Source organism: Pongo pygmaeus, chromosome 8, assembly GCF_028885625.2.
Source record: "Pongo pygmaeus isolate AG05252 chromosome 8, NHGRI_mPonPyg2-v2.0_pri, whole genome shotgun sequence".
Taxonomy (NCBI): domain Eukaryota; kingdom Metazoa; phylum Chordata; class Mammalia; order Primates; family Hominidae; genus Pongo; species Pongo pygmaeus.
This window is the reverse complement of record NC_072381.2, coordinates 90606956-90628941: the sequence shown is the minus strand read 5'-3', so window position 1 is coordinate 90628941 and position 21986 is coordinate 90606956. Positions and strand designations below refer to the sequence as shown.

General features: G+C 33.6%; 1 protein-coding gene across 4 annotated transcripts in view; it reads left to right on the top strand.

Annotated features, from left to right (window-relative positions):
* PRKG1 (protein kinase cGMP-dependent 1) overlaps nucleotides 1–21986 on the top strand; it is a 1321998-nt gene that overhangs the window by 1165845 nt on the left and 134167 nt on the right. For all 4 annotated transcript variants that reach the window (XM_054503395.2, XM_054503394.2, XM_063669971.1 and 1 more), the window contains one exon: nucleotides 15237–15311. In XM_054503395.2, coding sequence (XP_054359370.1) covers nucleotides 15237–15311 — 75 coding nt within the window. The remainder of the gene's footprint in view (nucleotides 1–15236; nucleotides 15312–21986) is intronic.

Sequence of the window (21986 nt, the reverse complement as noted above, 5' to 3'; positions counted from 1 at the left end):
TGTCATAGTTTCTTGACTGTGCTTGGGCATTTAAGCTCATTTTAATTTTTTATTTTGTAAAGGATTCTCTGTGTTAAACTTTACCCCTGTTTTAGAAATATGCAGTATTAGAATTACTGATTCAAAGGATATGTATTTTTTAAATTATTGCCTAGAATCATTATACAGTTTACTCTCCAGTGACAATATATGAGAACATCTGTTCCACTGCACCCTCGCCAGCTTAAGTTTTTGGTTGAAACAACATGACTGGGGCGAATCAGCCCAAGGCATTAGATATATCACCGTCCTAAAAGAGTTAGTTTGACATTTGTTCTTTTCCTGCAGTTGAGACATAGAACTTAATTATTGACAGAATCTGGAAGATTGTTCATTCTTTAGTGATTGCTTCTTTGTTCTGGAAAAGAATAAACAAATCTAAGACTTCAGAAAATTGGGAGTAGAAATGAGCTCAAATAAACTTTCTCTGAAATGTCAAAAGTAAATAGTAAAGGCCAACAAGGTACCTGAAAAGAAAGGGTAGACAAAAGAAAAATGGAAATTATCCAAGTAATAACTTATGTAGGAATAAAACATTATGACTTGAGAAGATCCCAGTTTATAGATGATATAAATTGTGGTCAGTGGTGGAAAAGAAAGGAAGAGTTCACACAAGCTAACTGATAAATTTTCTCAGCATCCAAATACGATGTTTTTGTTTTAATACACTCATGTCAGCTAATCCCCACAATAGCCCTGTGGGAACAGAAAACAAAAACAGTTTCAGAGAGAAATTAATGATCAGAAAGACCCAGTGACTTGGTCAGAGTTACATTGCTGTATTGGAATTCCAGGACTGTCTGCACTAAGACCATGCTCTGTCAATTATACCAACTGTTTCTTTTATACCAACAAAGTAAGTGGTAACTGGAAAGCGTGGTTGTGTTTGGGGAAAGAGTAGGGTAGGAGAGATTAAAGGCAGCAAAACCGAGGATGCTTCTGAAGTAAGAATGTCAATAACTTGAATAAGGCAGTGGAAGTAGAAAGGAAAAAGAGGAACAAATTCAAGAGAGATTGCAAGGGTAGACTGGATGGACTTGGGTAAAAGGGAAAGGTCATAGATAACACCAAAATTTCTATCCTGAATTATTGGTAGGTGATAATGCCATTAGAAAGACAGAAAACCTAACAGCAAGTCTGGATGGAAGCTGGTTAATACAGTTATGGTTAGGTTGAGTTTGAGGTACAGGTGAGACATGCATATGACACTGAGAAAAAATGATGACAATATGTATCTGGAGAGTTTGAGGATACAGATATAGATTTGAAAGTCATCGGCCTGGGGGTCTGAACTGAAGTCTTAAGGTTAAATGTTATTTTATGGGAGAACTTAAATCAGAGTACTATGTAAGAACTAAGTTCTAATAAAAATCAGACTACCTGCGATCAAATTGTAGATCACTTTCTAGCTATGTGTTCCCAGGCAAGTTTATGTAACCTCCCTTAGCCTTGTCACTTATGTATTCTCATCTAGGTAACATTGGCAATGCCTGGAGACATTTTTTGTTGTCACAACTGGGTTTGCTACTGTTATCTTAGTGGGTAGGGTTCAGGGATGCTGTTAACCATCCTACAATGCACAGGACAGTTCCCTAAAACAAAGAAGTATCTTGTCCAAAATGTCAGTAGCTCTGAGTTTGAGAAACCCTGCTGTAAGTATTCTATAAAGCAGAGATAACTATACTTACCTCATAGAGATGTTGTGAGGTTTCAATGAGATCATGAAGGTAAAAAACAAAACTGAACATATCTTAAACAAGAAATATTTAAGAAAACAAATTTAATATATTGAATAGAAAAAAAGGCAAAGGACACAATTTGGGAAACGATTTACCTTTAAGAAATGTCAGAGGAAGGAATGTGTGTCACATATGCTGAAAAGTAGCGTAGAGGTAGAAGAGAAGAATCGGGAAAGTGGGGCATCAGCGATCAGCACAGAGCAGCTTAGTGGAGTGCCATGAGCGGCTATCGCATGACTGCAACCAGGGAAGAAGGCGAGCAGGACCCTGAACCTCAGATAGCTCACCGAGGATGGGACCTGGAAAGAGACCACTGGGGTGAATGGTTAGCAGAGTCATGATAACTTTGAGGGAAAAGTTGTAATAAGGGTGAAAGAAAGATGGGAATAGAATTCCAGGCAGCAATAGGCTGAGAATTAATGAAAAATGAGGATGAGACATAGGAAAAGCAGCTTCTTCACACTGGCTATTTGACCACAGAGGATAGTTTTGCTTTTTTTTTTTTTTTTTTTTTTTTTTTAGGTTTGGAAAGAACATCTTGTTTAGACTGAAAAGAAAGAAAAGTCAAAAGGGAGACAACAAAACAATAAGAAAGATTGTAATTGATGGAGCAAGAGTCCAGAGGAGAAAGATGAAAGACTCTGTGATTAGCAGCAATGAAAAGGAGACTTGTTTTAGAAAAAATATGGGGTACTTCCTATGGCAGAAAAGTATGATTATAATGTCACTACACTTGAAGTCCAGGGAAAAAATGCAAATCGATTTAATGAGATTTTCATTTGTAGCTTTTGAAAGGTTCATAAAAAGCATAAAAAGCTGAGTTCTTTTTATGAACCTTCCAAAAATTACAAATGAAAATCATATTAAATAGCCCAAATACACAAGAAAATGTATTGTCTAGATTGCCATTGGTGTTCCCTCATTAGACTTCCTATTAAGGACTGAATTATGTCCCCCACCCCAAATCCATATGTTGAAGCCCTAACCCCCAATGTGACTGTATTTTGAGACAGGGCCTTTAAAAAGGTATAATAATTAAGGTTAAATGAGGTCATAAGAGTGGGGCCCTAAACCTATGGGACTGGAGTCCTTGGAAGCCAGGAAAAGACACGAACAGGGCGCACATGCAGAGGAAAGGCCATGTGAGGCCTTGTTAGCCGAAGACAGGACAAAATAACTCACCAGAAACCAAACCTGGTGGCTCCAAGCCAGGAAAAGACACAAACAGGGCGCACATGCAGAGGAAAGGCCATGTGAGGCCATGTTAGCCAAAGGCAGGACAAAATAACTCACCAGAAACCAAACCTGGTGGCTCCTTGATCGTGGACTTCCAGCCTCCAGAATGGTAGGAAGATAAATTTCTGTCTTTAAGCCACCCAGTCTGTGGCATTTTGTTATGGCAGCCCCAGGGGACTAATTACTTCCCTAATTGGAACTTTTATACTCATAATACAATAGGAGAAAGAAGGTGACCTGTTGAAATAAAAATTATTTATCTTAAAGAATCTTGGCCGGGTGTGGTGGCTCATGCCAGTTATCCCAGCACTTTGGGAGGCCAAGATGGGTGGAATCACTTGAGGTCAGGAGTTCAAGACCAGCCTGGCCAACATGGTGAAACCTTGTCTCTACTAAAAATACAAAACTTAGCTGGACGTGGTGGTGGGTGCCTGTAATCCCAGCAACTCAGGAGGCTGAGACAGGAAAATTGCTTAAACTCAGGAGGTGGAGGTTGCAGTGAGCCAAGATCACCCCACTGCACTCCAGCCTGGGCAACAGAGCAAGACTCCATCTCAAAATAATAATAATAATAATAATAATAATTTGATTGGCCATAAGGGCAGGATTTGAGAGAGAAAGCAGATATTTAATACCAAATCTTAGACACAACTGTTGACTAGATCACCTCGGATTTCCATATTGGGGAGATAAATATGGTGCCAATTACGGCTGGGATTGCAGGTGTTAGAAACAGGTTGCCTTGGTTCAAATCCCGGTGTTGACAGTTACTAGACATGTGACCTCAGGCAAATTACTTAATTTTCTTAGCCTTGATCACCTTACCTGTAAAACAGGGAACATCCATGTAAAATAGTTTGTACAATCCTAATACATGCTAGCTAGTATTTTCATGTTTTATTTGAAATTTTTATATTGCTAAGTTATATAAACATTAATTTGTGACATAAAGGGATGCATTCGTTGTTAAGCTTCTAATGATTTTTTGGGAAAGGTATGTATTTCCCTTTCTAATCATGTAATGAGAGCAGAAATAAAAAGTCCAGTAATTGATTGATATTTATAAAAATGTTAAGCTAATGTCTTTGTTTCCAGGAGTTTCAGAGCATAAATAACCAAAAGTCTACTAAAAAAGATACCTTGGGATAGATTTATTGTGCCATTTTAGGATTTCACTTTCAAGTTGCTTAATAGAAAATCAGTGACTATCATAGTATTTGCATTCCCATGATATTTTTCTTAGCCAGAGTTTCCCAGAGGCAGTTTTTAAATAGTCAGTTACTAAAAAGTGGATTGTTGTAACTGATATCTACTATAATTGATACGTCTATATAAACTAGAATATATCAGCTATAGATTTTTATTGTTTTTAATAAATATGGCCTATTTGTTTTTAGACAATTTGGATAAGATTTTTTGCCAGTTATATGAATTTGTAAATTTTTAATAATTTGTAAGTAGAGAAGCTTGAAATTTTTAAAAACATTTCTTTTAGATTTTAGGATACATGTGCAGTTTTGTTACATAGGTAAACTTGTGTCATGAGGGTTTGGTGTATAGATTATTTTGTCACTCAGGTACTAAGCCTAGTACCCAATAGTTATTTTTTTCTGCTGCTCACCCTCCTCTCACCTTTCACCCTCAGGTAGGCCCTAGTGTCAGTTGTTTCCTTCTGAAAATTTTTTAATAGATAAGACACTCATTGTTGTCATAGATTCTGCTTTGAGAATACCAAAATTTTGAGAAAAAATTCACATTTGCTTCTACATAATTCTATCACAAAATGGTCTTAAAATTGAGAATTTACAGTGTTAAGAAAAAATTAATTTAGTATTGATAGTTTGTTTTCATTGGGAAAGCATATTATTCTGATGAAATTAATTAAACATATGTGAAACTTATCATTGGTTTTCATGTCAAAACAGTGCAATTTGGTCCAGAAAAGCAATGACAGGAAGACTAATGTATAATATCTACTTTTGTTAGTATGGATTTTATATAGTAAGGTAAAGAAAGTTGCTAACACTTAAAATAATTGGCCAGCCACAAAAAGTATGTCCATTGCATGGACTGTTTGATTTAAATATAGTTGAGAGATATTTATTTTTAAGGAAAAGGAAACATATAGAGTTGGCACATTAGGGCAATCTATTCTTATATTTTCCTCCTAAACACTGAAAAGGCTAAGAACTATCACATGAGATTTGATTCTAATTTCTCCTGCTTTTAATTGAAAATGAAAGTCATGCTACATTTTAAAATCCTTTCTTCCACTTTAATTGGGATTCATGGATATAAATTTCATTATGGTCTAAAATAATTACGTTCATTTAATGTCCTCTATATAATTCAATGTTAAATTGCTAAGTGTTTCAAATCACTTCACCCATATTTATACCAATGTATTGTTTTATTAGGACCCAAAATGTATGCTAGGCATTCATTTTAACTAAGCCTTTGTCCTAAGAGTTCGTATAGGTGGATACCCTAAGACACACAGAGGACTTTTAACTCACATATCTTAAATTTTAAATAAAACTTTGCTTCAGAAACTTAAGAGTTTGCTTGTCATATCCTGGGCACATAGATACACCCAAATGAATAAATGAGTAAGTGGTTGAGTGAGTCCATCCATCTATTTATTAATTCATTTTAAATTTCTATTACAGGCCTGGAAATACTCTAGTTCCTAAATAGAGATACTGATGAAGAAGCTAGACTAGGTGCCTGATCTCATGAAATGTACATTTTGGCATGAGAAGACAGCAGATATTTAAACAAACAAAGTGATTTTTAGCTAGTGGTGAGTGAAAATGAGTTAAAATCACAGAGTGACATTGGGAAGGATTTTGAGTAAAGGCTACTTTGCATGGGTTGGTCAGTCCTGTATAAAAAGGAAACAATTGAGCTGAGACCTGAATGGTACTGAGAAAAAACCATGAAAATCTAGAGAAACAATGTTCCAGGCAGAAGACAAAGGCCCTGAGGCAGATGCCTGAAGTATCCTATGGTCAAATGTAGCATAGGATAATTCAGAGAAGTTGTAGAGGTCAGCAGAAGAGTGACACGATCTGATTTATGTTTTTAAAAGATTACTCTGCTTACTGTGTAAGGATGAGAGAGGAAATAAAGGAAAAGGCAGTTACAGAATTCTCCAGTGAGAAAATGGCAGTTGAGACCCAAAGACAATATAAAAGAGGGGATTCATTTCAGATTATTGACGTTAGAATATACAGGATTTGGTGTTGGATTAGATACAGAGGAAGGAAGAGGACAATCTAGAACAGGAGTCAGCAAATGTTTTTCGGAAAGGGCCAGGACATTAAAGAATATCTGTAAACCTGGAGATTAAATAGCTCAGTTTATAGAGAAGGAGACTGACCAAAAACTAATAATTCCAGAACTCTGCAATATGCTCCAAAAAGCAACCACAGATAGGATTCAGAAAGAGGCATATAGGTGGGGGTGAGAGAGAAAGTGAGTTGTCTAGGACAGTGCTTTTCCAAGGATCTGTGCTTAAGGACCAGTTTTGTTGTGGACAGATGTTTTTGTAAAACAAAATACAAATGAATTGCTAGAAAAATACAAGTGAAAAAAAGCATAGAAATAAATGCCACTCTTTTTTCCTATTATATTCAGCATACATAAAATCCTATTTCAATAAAAATACTAGAACAAACATAATGCCAGATAAAAGGAAAAAAAATTGCCCCAATTAATCACATTGTCATTGAAAGCATGTGTACAAGTAATAAGAAAGATAATGGCTATTATACTTGTCTTACCGTCATAACAAAACCACAATTTATGAGTGAAATAGCAGTTCTCCATTCTGACTGCAATTGGTACACTTAGAAAGAACACTGTGGATTTCACTGTCTAGGCTTTAATGTGTCAAATATGCCTGTTTCTTGATTGTTAGCTTTTTTGATCTAGGTTAGATGGATGATGGAAATGCCACTTGCAGGGAGTAATGTGTTCTTTAGCTGTTTTATGTTTTGTTTAATACACTCAGAATAGAGAAACCAGTCTCACAGAGTAGAATTGACGGGAACAGAAGAAGTCATTTTAAAGTAATATCAGCATACTGCAAAAATTTATGTTTATTTATTTATTTATTCATTCATTTATTTTGAGATGGAGTTTCGCTCTTGTTGCCCAGGCTGGAGTGCAATGGCACGATCTCGGCTCACTGCAACCTCCGCCTCCCGGGTTCAAGTGATTCTCCTGCCTCAGCCTCCTGAGTAGCTGGGATTACAGGCATGGACTACCATGCCTGACTAATTTTGTATTTCTAGTAGAGAAGGGATTTATCCATGTTAGTCAGGCTGGTCTCGAACTCCTGACCTCAAGTGATCCACCCGCCTTGGCCTCCCAAAGTGCTGGGATTGCAGGCGTGAGCCACTGTGCCTGGCCTTCATTTTTATTTTTTATCCAAAATGGAACAAGTGATGTTCTATTTTAGTTAATCTTTCATTAGTAGCTAGTTCTATCAATTACTCCTGTAAACTATGGTTAAATTTTGATTATCTTTTGATAAGATAAATAGATTCCGAATTTATATACTTTAGGTTAAAATTAGCAAACTAATCTTAAAATAGCACACACTTAATAATACCCTCTTACTCATGACTTGTATGCAGCTTTTACCAAATGTTTCTCACCTTATGGATTTGACAGTAACACAAATCTGTACCCTGTTCAAAAACACAAGACCACTGATCTTGCTCTTGGATGTCTCAGCATTGTCAAATTGCTAGAAAAGTTTCTAAACTTCTGTGCTTATGTCTTTATAGACTAGCAACAAATAGTGGGCAAACTATACTTTGAGTAGCACTACTCTACAAAAAGATTGTGAATTCAGTCATCCTTAGAAAAGGGTGAATCATATATAGGAAACTTGTATATAAGTATTTAAGATAGAATATTTATAATATCAAAATTGTGTATAGGAAAATCTCAGAACACTTCTTTTTAAAACAGTGTTTCTCTTTTTACACCCTTTATTAAGATGCATATATTCCTTTTTATGTCAATATTTTTGGAGTACAGGTGGTTTTTGGTTACATGGATAAGTTCTTTAGTGGTGATTTCTGACATTTTGGTGCACCCATCACCCTAATAGCGTACACTGTACCCAATATGTAGTCTTTTATCTCCCACCCTGCTTCCACCCTTCCCCCCGAATCCCCAAAGTCCCTTATGTCATTCTTATGCCTTTGCATTCTCATAGCTTAGCTCCCAACTGTAAGTGAGACATGATATTTGGTTTTCCATTCCTGAGTTACCTCACTTAGAATAATGGTCTTTGACTCCATCCAAGTTGCTGTAAATGCCATTATTTCATTTTTTTATGGCTGAGTAGTATTCCATGGTGTATATATACCACATTTTCTTTATCTACTCATTGGTTGATGGACGTTTATGTTGGTTCCATATTTTTGCAATTGTGAATTGTGCAGTTACAAACATGCATGTGCAAGTCTTTTTCATATAATGACCTCTTTTCCTTTGGGTAGATATACAGTACTGGGATTGCTGGATTGAATGGTAGTTCTACTTTTAATTTTTTAAGGAATCTCCGTACTATTTTCCATAGTGGTTATACTAGTTTACCTTCCCTCTAGGAATGTAAGTGTTCCCTTTTCACTACATCCATGCCAAAAAGATGTATATATTCTGAACAGTTAAGGATTAAAAGTGAGAAAGAGTTAAAAATAAAATCTTAAGCTAATGTTTGTCACCAATATTTCAACAGTAGAATTACTATATAAGCAAATAAACAAAAAAATTGAGAAGTTTAGTCATTTCGTATTGGATATTTCTGTGTAACCAGGCGTGTCCTACATGCTTGACTAGGTTGTTTTCCACACTTAACCATTAAGTTGGTTATAGTATAAGCACAGACAGCCTAAAATCAAGTAAGTACTAAACCAATACAATTTCAACTCTGAAATAACTGAAAAAAAATCAAGGAGGATACATGCCAAAATGTTAACGTTTAGCTCAAGATTGTAAAATTACAATAAATCTTTTATCCCTTAGAGTTCTTTGGTGTCTTTCAATTTGTTAACATATTGCCATTGGAAACACACACACACACACGTAATTTTAAAATTCAAAACTAGATGATTTCATTTGATTAATATAATAAGCCTAGTCAACTTAACAAGACCCTGTCCTGGAAAACACTGATTTATATAGACATATTAGACATGGAAACTTGATCAGCACTAAGTCACTTTTTTATTTCTCAAAAGTGACAGTAAGTAAAAGGAGAGAATTCCTGAAATCAATTCTTAGCTTTTTATTCGTTTGTGCATATGCTAGATTGGATCATTATTTTCAAATGGTGGTACCTTTTAAAGCACATAATTATAATCAGGAAACAGTTTAAATGAAGTGTTTGTTATTTGAAATCCGTTTTTCTAGTGAATAATCCCCAAGTTAGATAGGGGGATATTATTACAAAGCAAAGACACAGACAAACATCTAATACTTTGGTGTGTGTAACTGTCTCTTGCAAATATAAACATGTGCATGATAAGAAAATACTAATAATTATTTACTCATAAAAATGTCATTGCTTTCCATGAAATTACTATCTAATATGATTTTGAGTAGATGAAATTATTTTTATGCACACTGTAGCCTTCCTTCTGATATGCATTCTGCTACTCATTACTTCTCACCTTTGTATTATAAGGCTTTGTGTCTTATCTGTAATATAAGACTCTAAATTCCTCAAAGTTGTACTTTATTCTTTTTGCATAATCCACAGTAGCTTGAATTGTCCCTTATAGACAGTAGGCATTGTATATGTACATATGTGTGAGTTTGGTTGAATGAAAGGACTGATGGATGGATGGATGGATGGATGAATAAATGGATGGATAACTGGGAAAATATGGATGTGGCTGGTTTTATTTTATTTGGGGGTAATTTTTTCTCCAAGGAAACATATAGTCACATGATAGTTGATAGTATAAACGACTAAGAATTACGATTGTCCCGTTATAAATAAAATAAACAAAAAATAACAAACATAAGAACACTTGAAGCCACAAAGTAAATCAAGGGATTTTCTGCATAAGTGTGTCAAAACAATGAAGGATCCCTCTGAAACCTTGGGCTTAGCTAAGTAAAACGTCTCAACTACTTTGGAACACTAACTTTCTACATTTTTAAATAAATATTTTTTAAAAACGATTTAGATGAGATTCAGGTTAACAAAGCATAACGGTATAGCCTGTGAAATTAAGAAGGCTTTGCCAAGCGTTCTGGTAATACCTGACAAACATTTTGCTTAGCACTATTGAAGTGTTTGAAATAGCTTCCAGTTTAAGATTTTACCTTTTACACTTTTTGAGTTATAACATTTCACTATTAAGTGTAAAAAAGAAAAAAACTCTTTTGAATGTTATGAGACTTTCTCCCACCCTATTTTTAATTTGAAAATATTCTATTTTTAAAATGTTTATACAAAATTCTAAGCCACTATATCATAATAAATGATAGGAGATCATGAGAATTAAATCAACTAACTCACACACTATATATATACACCAAATATATATACACATATGTACATATATGTATTGTGTGTTAGTTTATATATATATATATATGATACTTTGTAACCTGTAAAGTAAACTTTAAATGCTATGATTTTTTAGCAGCATGGTAATGCTGATCTCTGATATTTGGACTGCCTTTCTAATAATTTAAAAGACCATTTCTGTCTAGATGAAGTCTCATTATATCACAACTGATGAACCAAATTATATTCTTTTCAGACATACCACTGAGTAATCAGCTCCCTTCAGAAGAATGTTTTGCCTTAATAATGAAAACATTTTAATAACTAAACTTATTACCCACTGAATTACTGTCATCATTGCGTTCTAAAACAGACAAATTTTCTAAAATGAGAAACAGCCTCTTAACTGATATTCCTTAAGGACAATTTCTTTAAATGTCACCATTCTTAGTGTGTAAGGGTTATAGATTCTTCTCCTTTTCTGTCTCCCTTTTTCCATCCACCTTTCCGTTTTCCTTCTTCCCTTCCTTGTTCTTCCTTCTTCCTTCCTCTTTCCTTTCTTTTCCCTCCCCACCTGACAAGTATGTCTAAACTACCATCATTAAACATAAAAGGGATTTCCCATTTCCTCTCTTTCAATATCTGTGTACTCAACTGATAACATTTTACCCATGCTCCTTAAAGTATTATGTCAAGACTTGTAAAATCAGATTTTCTGTCCCAACAAAAGTAACAGAAAATTTTGCATGAAATATGTGCATGCATAAAGGTTTGCTGCGGAGATGCCCTAAACTAAAGCCATTTGCTCAGTAACATGTCTTTAATTTATTCCGAAATTAAGTTTAGCATGTAGAAATTTGGTATTTTATTTTACAATGTTAAAGTGTAACTTGTGTATGAATTGTGTTTGTTTAAAAAGATAATTTTGTGATTTTTCTGTAGTCACCTATATTTGTTAAAACTCATAAATAATATTTTCTGGTTTCTACTTATTCAGTTGCTGGAGTTTTCACGTCTCATTATAATCTTTTTCAGAATAGAATAACAATAAAAAAAAAGGCATTAGTCAAGAAATGTCATAGGACCTGAGTAACTATTTAGAAAAGCATCTGATACCTATGGTAGTACTTTTCCAAATGTCTATTTGATGAGGGTTCACACAGATGGCAGGTGTTCCTACAGAGTGTCTGAGAGAAGGAAAAATGAAACACTAATTGGTTCATTTTTGTGCCAGGAGTGATAAGTTCTATAATATGCTTATCAAGATGTCTTAAATTATTCATTGATCAGTACAGGGATCTGCAGACAGTGGCAGTCATTTGGAACTTAATAATATTACTTGAAAATTCTATATTTTCTTAAACTTCCAGTTATGTATAATGGTTGGCATTGTTTGAAGAGACTTAGAATCTATCAGCAAGACACATTTGTTTAATGTTTCAGAAAATGTTGCATTCTTTCGGCTAGGATTGTCTTCTAAGTAAAGATTATTTATTAAGGACACGTGGTTCCAATTCCAAATGCCAAGATTATAGTTCTGAGTATTTTTATTTTGAAAATAAATTCCATAGGTTTATAATATAGAGTATGAATAAAGATATTTGTATAAAAGGTCTCCCACTCCTCCTTCAACTGTAAGTGTGTATATGTGTGTTTGTGTGTATTTGAGTATCTGTGATGTATTCAGCTACTAAAATATTGCTTAAGGAGTTTTTCAAAATAAAAGTAAATACTTATGCTATAATATTAAGTTAAAAATCATAGCGATGAAGATTAAAGTATGAACAACAATAAAGTATGCAAAAAAAATTAAAAGGAAAAGGAAATATATAAAGATACCTCCTCTAGTCATTTGTAGTTAGAGTCCTATGGGTGATTTCTTAATTTCTTCATTCAGTTTTAATTTTTTTATAATCAAAAATCAATTACATTTCAAATGGAATTTACAGGGAACTGAATTTAAAAATAGTTTTTGTAATGTTTATACAGGATTTTTGTAGGTACCTATTATTTTCTCATTTTTTGTCTAGTCATAAGAAATATTCATAAATATTGGGTCATTAGGACAACATAGAACATTCATATTTTAAATCCAGGACACTTAAGAAGACCTGAAGAAAGTTATACTTCAAATACTACTTTTGTTCATTGTTTTTTAATGTGATACTTGTCACTGGATATGATATTATGAGGTTTAAAATGTGTTTTTTTCCAATCAAGCTCAACTTATTTTTAAGCTCATTGGGATGATTAGATGGTTTCTACTTTTAAAACTCCATCTAGCATAACCATATCTATGCTTTTCCATTTATATATTTTGCTAAGAATTTCAAACTGTATTTTCAAAATAATATTTTGTGGAGTTTTAATCTAGCTTAGTGGGTTGAACAGAATTTGTTAAGTTAAAAGTTTTAATTCTTGTCAAATTTATCATCAGTTTACTCTGTAATTCTTTGGTAATATGCTATCCTGTTTAAAGTGTCCTTAATTCAAATAGATAATAGAAGGAAAGACAGGATTTTTAAAAAATAAACTACGTGAACTCTCAGAATTACTATGAGTTTTAAATGCCTAATAACACAATCTCTTAATATATAGAAATGGATTTGAAAAACTAAGTTTTAGTAATTATTGCTGTTTGGTTTTCCTACATAATATTATTTGATTCTTCTCTTTCAATACCTTTTCATAATGTTTTGTATTTCATTGTATTGTAAATATCCAAATATAAAGGACAGAAGCATTATGGAATATACATTCTAGTGGTGGATGTGCTGCTAAATTGCAGTCATCTTGGACAAGGAACTTAAACTGTGCTTAAGTTTTCTTATTATCTAAAAAAACTCCAGAAAATTAGCCAGATATTATCTATTCATAATAAAAGAAATATTATACTCTATGTTGTACACGCGTCTAGCCTTAAGAACATTCTTTAAACTCGGACTCCCTCTAAGTTTAGGTAAGGACCAAGACATTCTATGGGAAAGTGGGAAATTTTACCATATAAAGAACAATGACAAAAATAATATTTGAACATATTTTTCAACTATGGGAATTATATTTATTACTTATCACTGGTAATATACTTTTGAAAACTTTCTAAGGACTGTTGCCTATTATTTGTTTATTTAGCAATCATTTGTTTTGGCATGAATTAATACAATTCATTACAGAAAGCTTTATATTCTTGAATATGATTCTTGATTCCCCGTGTCTCTGTCTAATCTTTTTTGGGGTCCCTTTATGTATAGAAATAGTTCATTTATTAGGTTCAGCATTCTGGTTACCTTGCACCCTAGATGAGCTCATTACCCAAGGGTCTGAAGTAACAGCAGCTCCCTTCCCCTCCACCCAGCCCCAAGAAGGGTGTCATGTTCCTCTTTATAGTTTTTCAAAATAAAAAAGTATATGTAAAAGCAATTAAGGAACATTTACATTTTAAATCAGCAAGCACTTTACTATGTTTCAGGACCTCACCATGCATAACTTATTGTTTAATACTCACAACACACAAACAATTTACATGTATTAAGCTGATAGAGGATTAAAATTAAATGTAATATCTTACAGTATTTTAAAATTGTCTCCATTATAATCGGAGATTATAATACTAACTCATAGTATTTCAAAATAAAAGAGTTAACTTTTATTTTGAAAAACCTCATTGGAACTATTAAAATATTCGTTATTACATATAAAGCACTTATAGCCATGCCTGGCATATGAGTACCATGTGAGTGAGGATCTGATTATCATGTGGGTCCTGGGACTTCTGAGTATAGACTTTCACTTTTTTCTTTCCTTCATTCCAGTTCAGTAGTTGCTAGAATGTAGTGTACCGTAAGAGTTACTGTATCTGGTTGTATTCAGTAATTTTCAAGGGCGCTTCTGGTATACATGTGTGTATTCGTTTTGTGTTGGCGCTATAATATTTACTATTTTAGTGACAGAATTGATGATGCTTCCCTATAGAAGTCTGAATACAGTTCCAGGGGCATAGTAGGATATTGAATAGATTGGGTTTAAGCAGTTAAATCACTCCTCCTGTTTTATGCTAAAGTTGGTTTTTCACTCCTGTTTTATGCTAAAGTTGGTTTTTCACTCTTCCAAAATGAGTTAATTTTTCTGTGATCTTCTCCTTTTGTTTTCCTGTATTCTGCATATTTATTTTGCCTGTGAACATTAGTTTACTATTTTGTTAAGTGGAGATAATGATGCTTGTTTTTCAGAATTTGTTTGAGAATTGTAATTAATATATGTTAGTGGTAATTTAAATAACAGTACCTGGCATATAGCAGGCACTCCATAATTGGTAGATCTTGCTGTCATTTCAGTATTTTAATTGACTCATTAATTTTGTGGTGTATATCATTTAGTGTGTCACAGACTTTATTCCAAACAATTATTTGAATATCTGCTTTTGCCAGATATGGTTGCCAGATTTGTTTATGTGTTGGCAACTGTATTGGTGAATAAGGTAGAAGAGGTCCCTAATCTCATAGAGTTTATATTCTAGTCAGGAAATATATCTGACATGCTTCTTAATAATGTACTTAGAGTAAGTGTTTGAATTTACTTTTATGTAGATGTCTTTAGATTGTTTCACTATATCATTGACTAGGTTGCCATTGTTACTACTTTGTAGAAGATTTACTCTAATCACTGCTTTTTTCGTCTGACAGCTCTTTCAAACATTTGATTGGAGGGCTGGATGATGTTTCTAATAAAGCATATGAAGATGCAGAAGCTAAAGCAAAGTAAGTGACTTTTTTCCTTTGTCCTTAATTTTGATTGAAAAATGATTTTGAATAGAAATAAGATCAAATATTTTGTTGGACTTGACACAGCCCAACACTCTGACAGGAAACAACTAATTACTTGAGAGACAAAGAAGCAAACTCTGCAAGATAATTATTACATGGTATGCTTACCTAGGAGTATGTCTCTCTTCAAACACAAAACTTCAATTTTGTGATGAAGATAATCTCAGCAAGAAAAAAATGCTTATTTTAAAATCTAATATAAACAATTAAATGTAAACGTGTTGTTTGTCCTCCAGAAAATACTTTCCGAACAAATGGTGGTTGTGTTCCATAGTTGCTTGTGGAATTGTATCAAAAATAATAAGGCTAGAAATATTTCCCTGTGCTAATTCATCATTACATTGAACTTTGATGTTACTAATATGAGAATGATGTGAGATGGTAAATATCCCATTAAGTATGATGTTGTATAAAAATACAATTCCGTCTACAAGAATAATTTGATTAAAACAATGTTTTCTGACAAAGATTTAAAGTAAGTTGATATCACCTTTTTCTGCAAAATTATTATTTTAAAAATACCAGTAATCTATATAATCCTCCCCTCTGTCCCCTAATGTAATTAGTATTTCATAGCATATAGCATACCTAAAGGATTAAATTGACAACAGTTAGCATTAAACAGACAGTTCAGGGCCAGAATTTGATCTGTTGATTTTGTAGTAACCTAAAAATCAAAAGAAGTAAAATAATGTATTTTGCTTTGAGAATCCATGAAGATGAAAAATTTGTCCTAGAACTAAAATATTAAGAATTATATTCCATGTTAACCCAATAAAATTATGTTTTTTCAAAGCTATATGAAAATATTCACAATTTCTCCTCTGTATCCTCTGTATAACCCTGAGGTCAAATGCCTGCAGTGCCTCTGCTAAGGTTTGCTTAGGAAGTTACACAGGCCAGTTGTAACACCGGACTCCATGCAGTCACTGAGACTGCCTATGTTCTGGATAATTAGTATTAATTGTTCTGGTTTATTTCAACAGGCTAAAATGTACATTGATATTCAGTTTAGACTTTAGTTTCTAGTATTAATAATAATCCCACCGAGGTGGGAAAGGGGGCCATTTAAGGTACCTTATCAGTTTTTAAAGTTGTACAATGGCCTTTGTTATGGTTGGGTTCTATTCCTATAGGAATTTTTTTGGTATGTGACAAAATTCATACTTTTATAATTTATGTCAGCTTATCTTTTTGTGTGTTTGTGTGTGTGTGTATTCAGTTAAGGGTCTCATTGGTCATTATATATATTCATCTCATATATAATTTACATATAGTACATATGTAATTTTATATGTATTACAATTTATATAATTATAATCATATTATACAATATTAAATATACATGTATATGCATATATATATAAAAGATATAAAACAACTGATAGTAATCTTAAAAATTCACCTACAATCCAGTTAAGCAACTATTAATTAACAGAAAAATTCAAGAGTCTCATAGACTAATGTATTTTTGCTGCTTCCCTATTAAACTTTGAAAGTTTAATCTCTTTTTTCCTATTAAACTTTAGAAAGATTTTCTAATGAATGTTTTTGTAGAACTCCTATTTATTCCACTTAAAGTTGAGGCCACTATCATGCTTCAAACTGATCAGTGATAGGGAAGTGACTGAGTTAGTCATAAGTTTCTCAGTGTCCTATGGACTTTATAAAGATAACTGTATGTACATCTCCTGAATTTTGGCCATTCATGGATTCACTTGCACATACTTCAATTAAAAGTAGTAAGTAAGAAAAACTGAAACAATGAAATTCAGATATTCAGACAATTAGAGGTAGATATGGCAACAATTCTTAACATTGGAAGAAAATCAGTCAATATGAAAAACATGAACCTGAATGAAGGCCAGAAGTCTTGGGTTCTGCTCCTGGCTCTGTCATCACCAGACAAGTGATTTTGGTCATGAATATTAACGTCTATCTCTCAATCTCAGTTTTCACACTTTTAAAATGGCATTTTTGAGATTTAATTGATGGCAGTGTGTAAAAATACTTTGTAAATTATAAAGGTTATAAAAATATGTCACTAGGCTCGTGCCTGTAATCCCAGCACTTTGGGAGGTCAAGGTGGGAAGATCACCTGAGGTCAGGAGTTTGAGACCAGCCTGGCCAACATGGTGAAACCCTGTTGCTACTAAAAATACAAAAATTATCCAGGCGTGGTGGTGGGCACCTGTAATCCCAGCTACTCAGGAGCCTGAGGTAGGAGAATCACTTGAACCCGGGAGGTGGAGGTTGCAGTGAGCCAAGATCGCGCCATTGCACTCCAGCCTGGGCGACCAGAGTAAAACTCTGTCTCAAAAATAAATAAATATATAAATAAACAAATAAATAAATAAAGTATATCACTAGAAATAACTAGAAATATACCTTAGTGCATTTGACATATAATTGAATTTACAGATTCCATGTCTATTATGTTGATCAATTGTACTTGGACAAGAAGTCTCTAATCTTGCGTAAGCAACATACTTTTACTTGAGAAGCATATTATGAAATTAAACCTTGCCTAGAAAACATTCATAAAAATATTTTTAATAAAACAGTAACATTTGATTAAAAGAGAATTCAATTCTGATTAAAGAAGAAAGAAGGGCAATGAAAAGACTACTTACATCAAAGTAGTTTCAAATATTGCTATTTGAAACCATTGATTTGATAGATTATAATATAGCCATTATGTTTATACATTTTCCCCCAGTTTTACTGAGGTGTAACTGAGAAATAAGAATTGTATACAATTAAAGTGTATATGACATGATGATTTGATATATAGGAATACATTGTGAAATGATTATCACAATCAAACTAACACATCTACCACCTCACATAGTTACTTTTGTGTGTGTGTGGTAAAAACACTTAATATCTACTGTCTTAGCAAATTTGAACTGTACAGTTTTGTTTGAATTTTCTGCTCAATTCACACTAAATCCAAATGAATGTATAGTCCATGTTTTTTAATATTCATTATTATTTAGAAAATGGTAATTGCTTGATGAAAAAGTCTAAAACCTTTGATCCAAATTCTAGTGAGGCTACTAACGTGAACTTTATTCCTAAAAACAGCCAAAAAATTAAATAAGCAAATAAATAAATAAATACTGGAGGAGTTATCATTGTGTCTTATACACTGTTATCATTTTATAGTCTTCTAATAAATAATTAATATCGGAAGATTTCTGAAGTGTAAGGTATCTCTTAATTAGGTGTCCTGTCATTCAAAGAAGGCAAACTGTGAATTATTCCCTAGAGAAAGCTTTTTAGTTGAACTATCAAGTTTAAAACTCTGTTTGAATTAGCATTGTTGTTTCTCCGTATTGAATTTCTTCCCCTTAACTACTTTATACTTTCACTTTGTATTTAAGGAATTTATAAGGGTTGCCAATGCTGCAGGGGCTAGGAACCAGCTCTAATTTGTCTAAAATCTGGGATATTTCTGTTAATGCCTCTAAATTTTTATAAGGATCACAATATCTTGACCATTTAGAAAGACAATGTTAATTTGGCTCCACTTCGTAAGCTTTATTTGTTCAGGTTCTTCCTGATGTTCTGCAAAACCTACGGAAGATAAGATTAATATTTCTTAAAACTTGACTAAAATGATTATGTTAGTTATCCATGGGAAATGGATGTTAGTTATCCATAGTCTCATTGACTATGCCTATTTGGGTAAGAAGCGAAAAAAAGTAGGACTGACTGTAAAGATTGATTAAGTTGAGGCATTTAAAAACTTAAATGGTAGCATAATCAAGCTCAATCGCAGAAAGATTTCACAAAATGTACAGACCATCCCAGTAAAACCATACTAGGCATTCAGCTCAGGTAGGTAGTCTAGGAAGATTGGCTTGAGAGAAATGTTCCAGTAGAAGTGGTTCTCAAAACTCCTCTACTGCTGGATAGGTGCCCTCAGTCTGTCTCGTGAGATATATATTCTACAAAGATAATTGTTCTTGGCAGAAATTTTGCCTATATGGCATGCTTAAGCTTCTCTTGATTGTTGCTAATTATCCACTGAGGGCTTCTCTTTTTAAAATAGGAAATTATAATCACAAAGACATTAGAAGAGGCAACATCAGATCAAAGTTAAGGTTCACTGAATTTTATGTGGAGAAGAAGGTAGCATGTGTGGTGAGAGCTACATATTTTCTATTGATAATATGTATTCATTCATTTAATAAACATTTAGAAATTTACTTATGGTGAGTCAGGCATTGTGCTTTATAACGTGCACACCAAATAGAAAACACCATTTCCAATACCAAGGAAAACCTTACAGTTTTGTAGGGAAGCTGGTATGTAATTCAATGAATACTTTCACTATTTGGTTGTAAGAATAAGTTATAATAATTATTATGGGATAATAGTATTTGAATATAAAGTTATATCTCTATATTGAAGCCTTGCCTTATAAAATTCATAATGATCCAGAAATATAAAAAAATTAAATATTTTGTTAAATATTTCTGACATATCTGTATAGCTTGTACCTTTGATGTCTTAATTGCTGAATACTCAGCCGTTATGGGCAAAACAGCTATTTCTTCAAACAAAAAAGCCTATATATATATATATATGTCTATATTTGTCTGTATATGTGTATGTATACACACACACACACACACACACACATATATATATAAACTGAGATAGAGAAAGAAAATGAAAACAATCTAAACCAAACACAACTGCTATTACCTATCTTTGTGTTTTACAGTTGTACTTCTAGTGCATTTTCAATTTTATATCTTGCTTTATTCCATTTAACATCTGTGTTAGTCTGTTTTGCACTGCTGTAAAGTAATACCTGAGGCTCAGTCATTTATGAAGAAAAGAGGTTTATTTGGTTCATGGTTCTACAGGCTGTACAGGAAGCATAGTGCTGGCATCTGTTCTTGGCGAGGCCACTGGAAGCTTCCAGTCATGGCAGAAGGCAACAGGGCATATCACATGGAGAGAAAGGGAGCAAGGGAGATGCCAGGCTTTCTTAAACCACCAGCTCTCACTCTGTGAACTAAGAGAAGGAGAACTCACTTATTATCATGGGGATAGCACCAAGCCATTCATAAGAGATCTACCCCTATAACCCAAACACCTCCCATCAGGCCCAACCTCCAGCACTATGGATCACATTTTAACATGAGATTTAGACAGGACAAATATTCAAACCATATCAGCATCTTCATACTATAAACATTTATAAAAGTATTATATACTCCTCATGAAAATCATTTTAATGGTACCTGACAACCCAATGAATGGAAACTTAGACTTCTAGACTGATTCAAGTTGTAGCCTTGTTGATTCAATGTATTTTGCTTTTAAAGGTAAGATCTCAATTACCTTTTAAGGAAAAAAAAAAAAGCACCAAACAACAAAAACACCTTTGAATACATTCCATCTAGCGATGCTTTTCAAACTACTTTGTGTCGTGACATTCATAGAAAACGAGTACAGTGTTTTGCACCAATTAGTTCAGCTGCCCTAGGCTCCATCCTTCAGTATTGAAGGCTAAAGGGATTCATACCTAAGCCCTTCGATGGGAAGTTCTGACAAGTATATGACTATAGATATGTAAATGCACTTAGTTTTTATCTAGATTGATAATACCCAATATTGTTCTTTATGAACTCCTTCTCTTGTCAAAATCTATGTAAAGCCTCCAAATGAGCATGGACAGATAGATTTTAATCTGTAATATCCCTTGGTATACATAAAGATTTAAAGACTCCTTGCAATGGCTCTGTAGTCCCTCATGCACCAGCATCACCATGTTCATTCACCTCTTCATATGCTTTCATCTATTCAACAGTTATTTTCTATGTGCCTACAAAATGCTGCATATAAAACAATGAATAAAATAGATAAGTTTCTTGCCTTAATGCAGCTTATGGTCCAGTGGGGTACTGAGGCATATGTTAATCTTTCTGGGAAGTCTTCTTAAGGGAAGTGACATTTTAACTAGATGTGGCCTGAATTCTGAAGAATTAGCTGGTGCTGGCTAGGCAAGAATTAGTTGGTATTAGTTAAGCAAGGAGGTATGGAGAACATTCTAGCTGGAGGAACAAATGGAAAGCATTCTACATAGAGGAACAGTATGGAAAAAGCCCTCAAAGTAGGAAGCAACACTATATAGTCAAGGAACTAAAGTAGCAATATGTCTGAGACCTAGAACAAAAGAGAGAAGGAGATCAGAAAGGAGAGAATGACAGAGGCCAAATCTCACAAGACTTTGTAAGCCACGTTAAGAAATCAGGAAATCACATCAGACTTCTAAGCTGGCAAATGAGATGAGTTGGTTTATATTAAAACTGGGCACTCTTGTCTCTGTGATTGAAGGGGTGTACATTGAAAGCAGGGAGAATAATTAAAATATTTTTCATGTTAAAGCTGATAGTAGACAGGAATAGAGTGAGGACAATGTCATTTTTTAAAAAAAAGCATTTGAGAGATATTTAGGTGGCAAAGCCAGCAGGTCTTCAGGAAATAGATATAGGTGGTGAAGGAGGAAAAGGTCAGGGAAAATGCAAAGAGTTTTGGTCGGCATATTGGAGAGAAGTGACAGAATTCACTAAGGTAGAGAAGGATTAT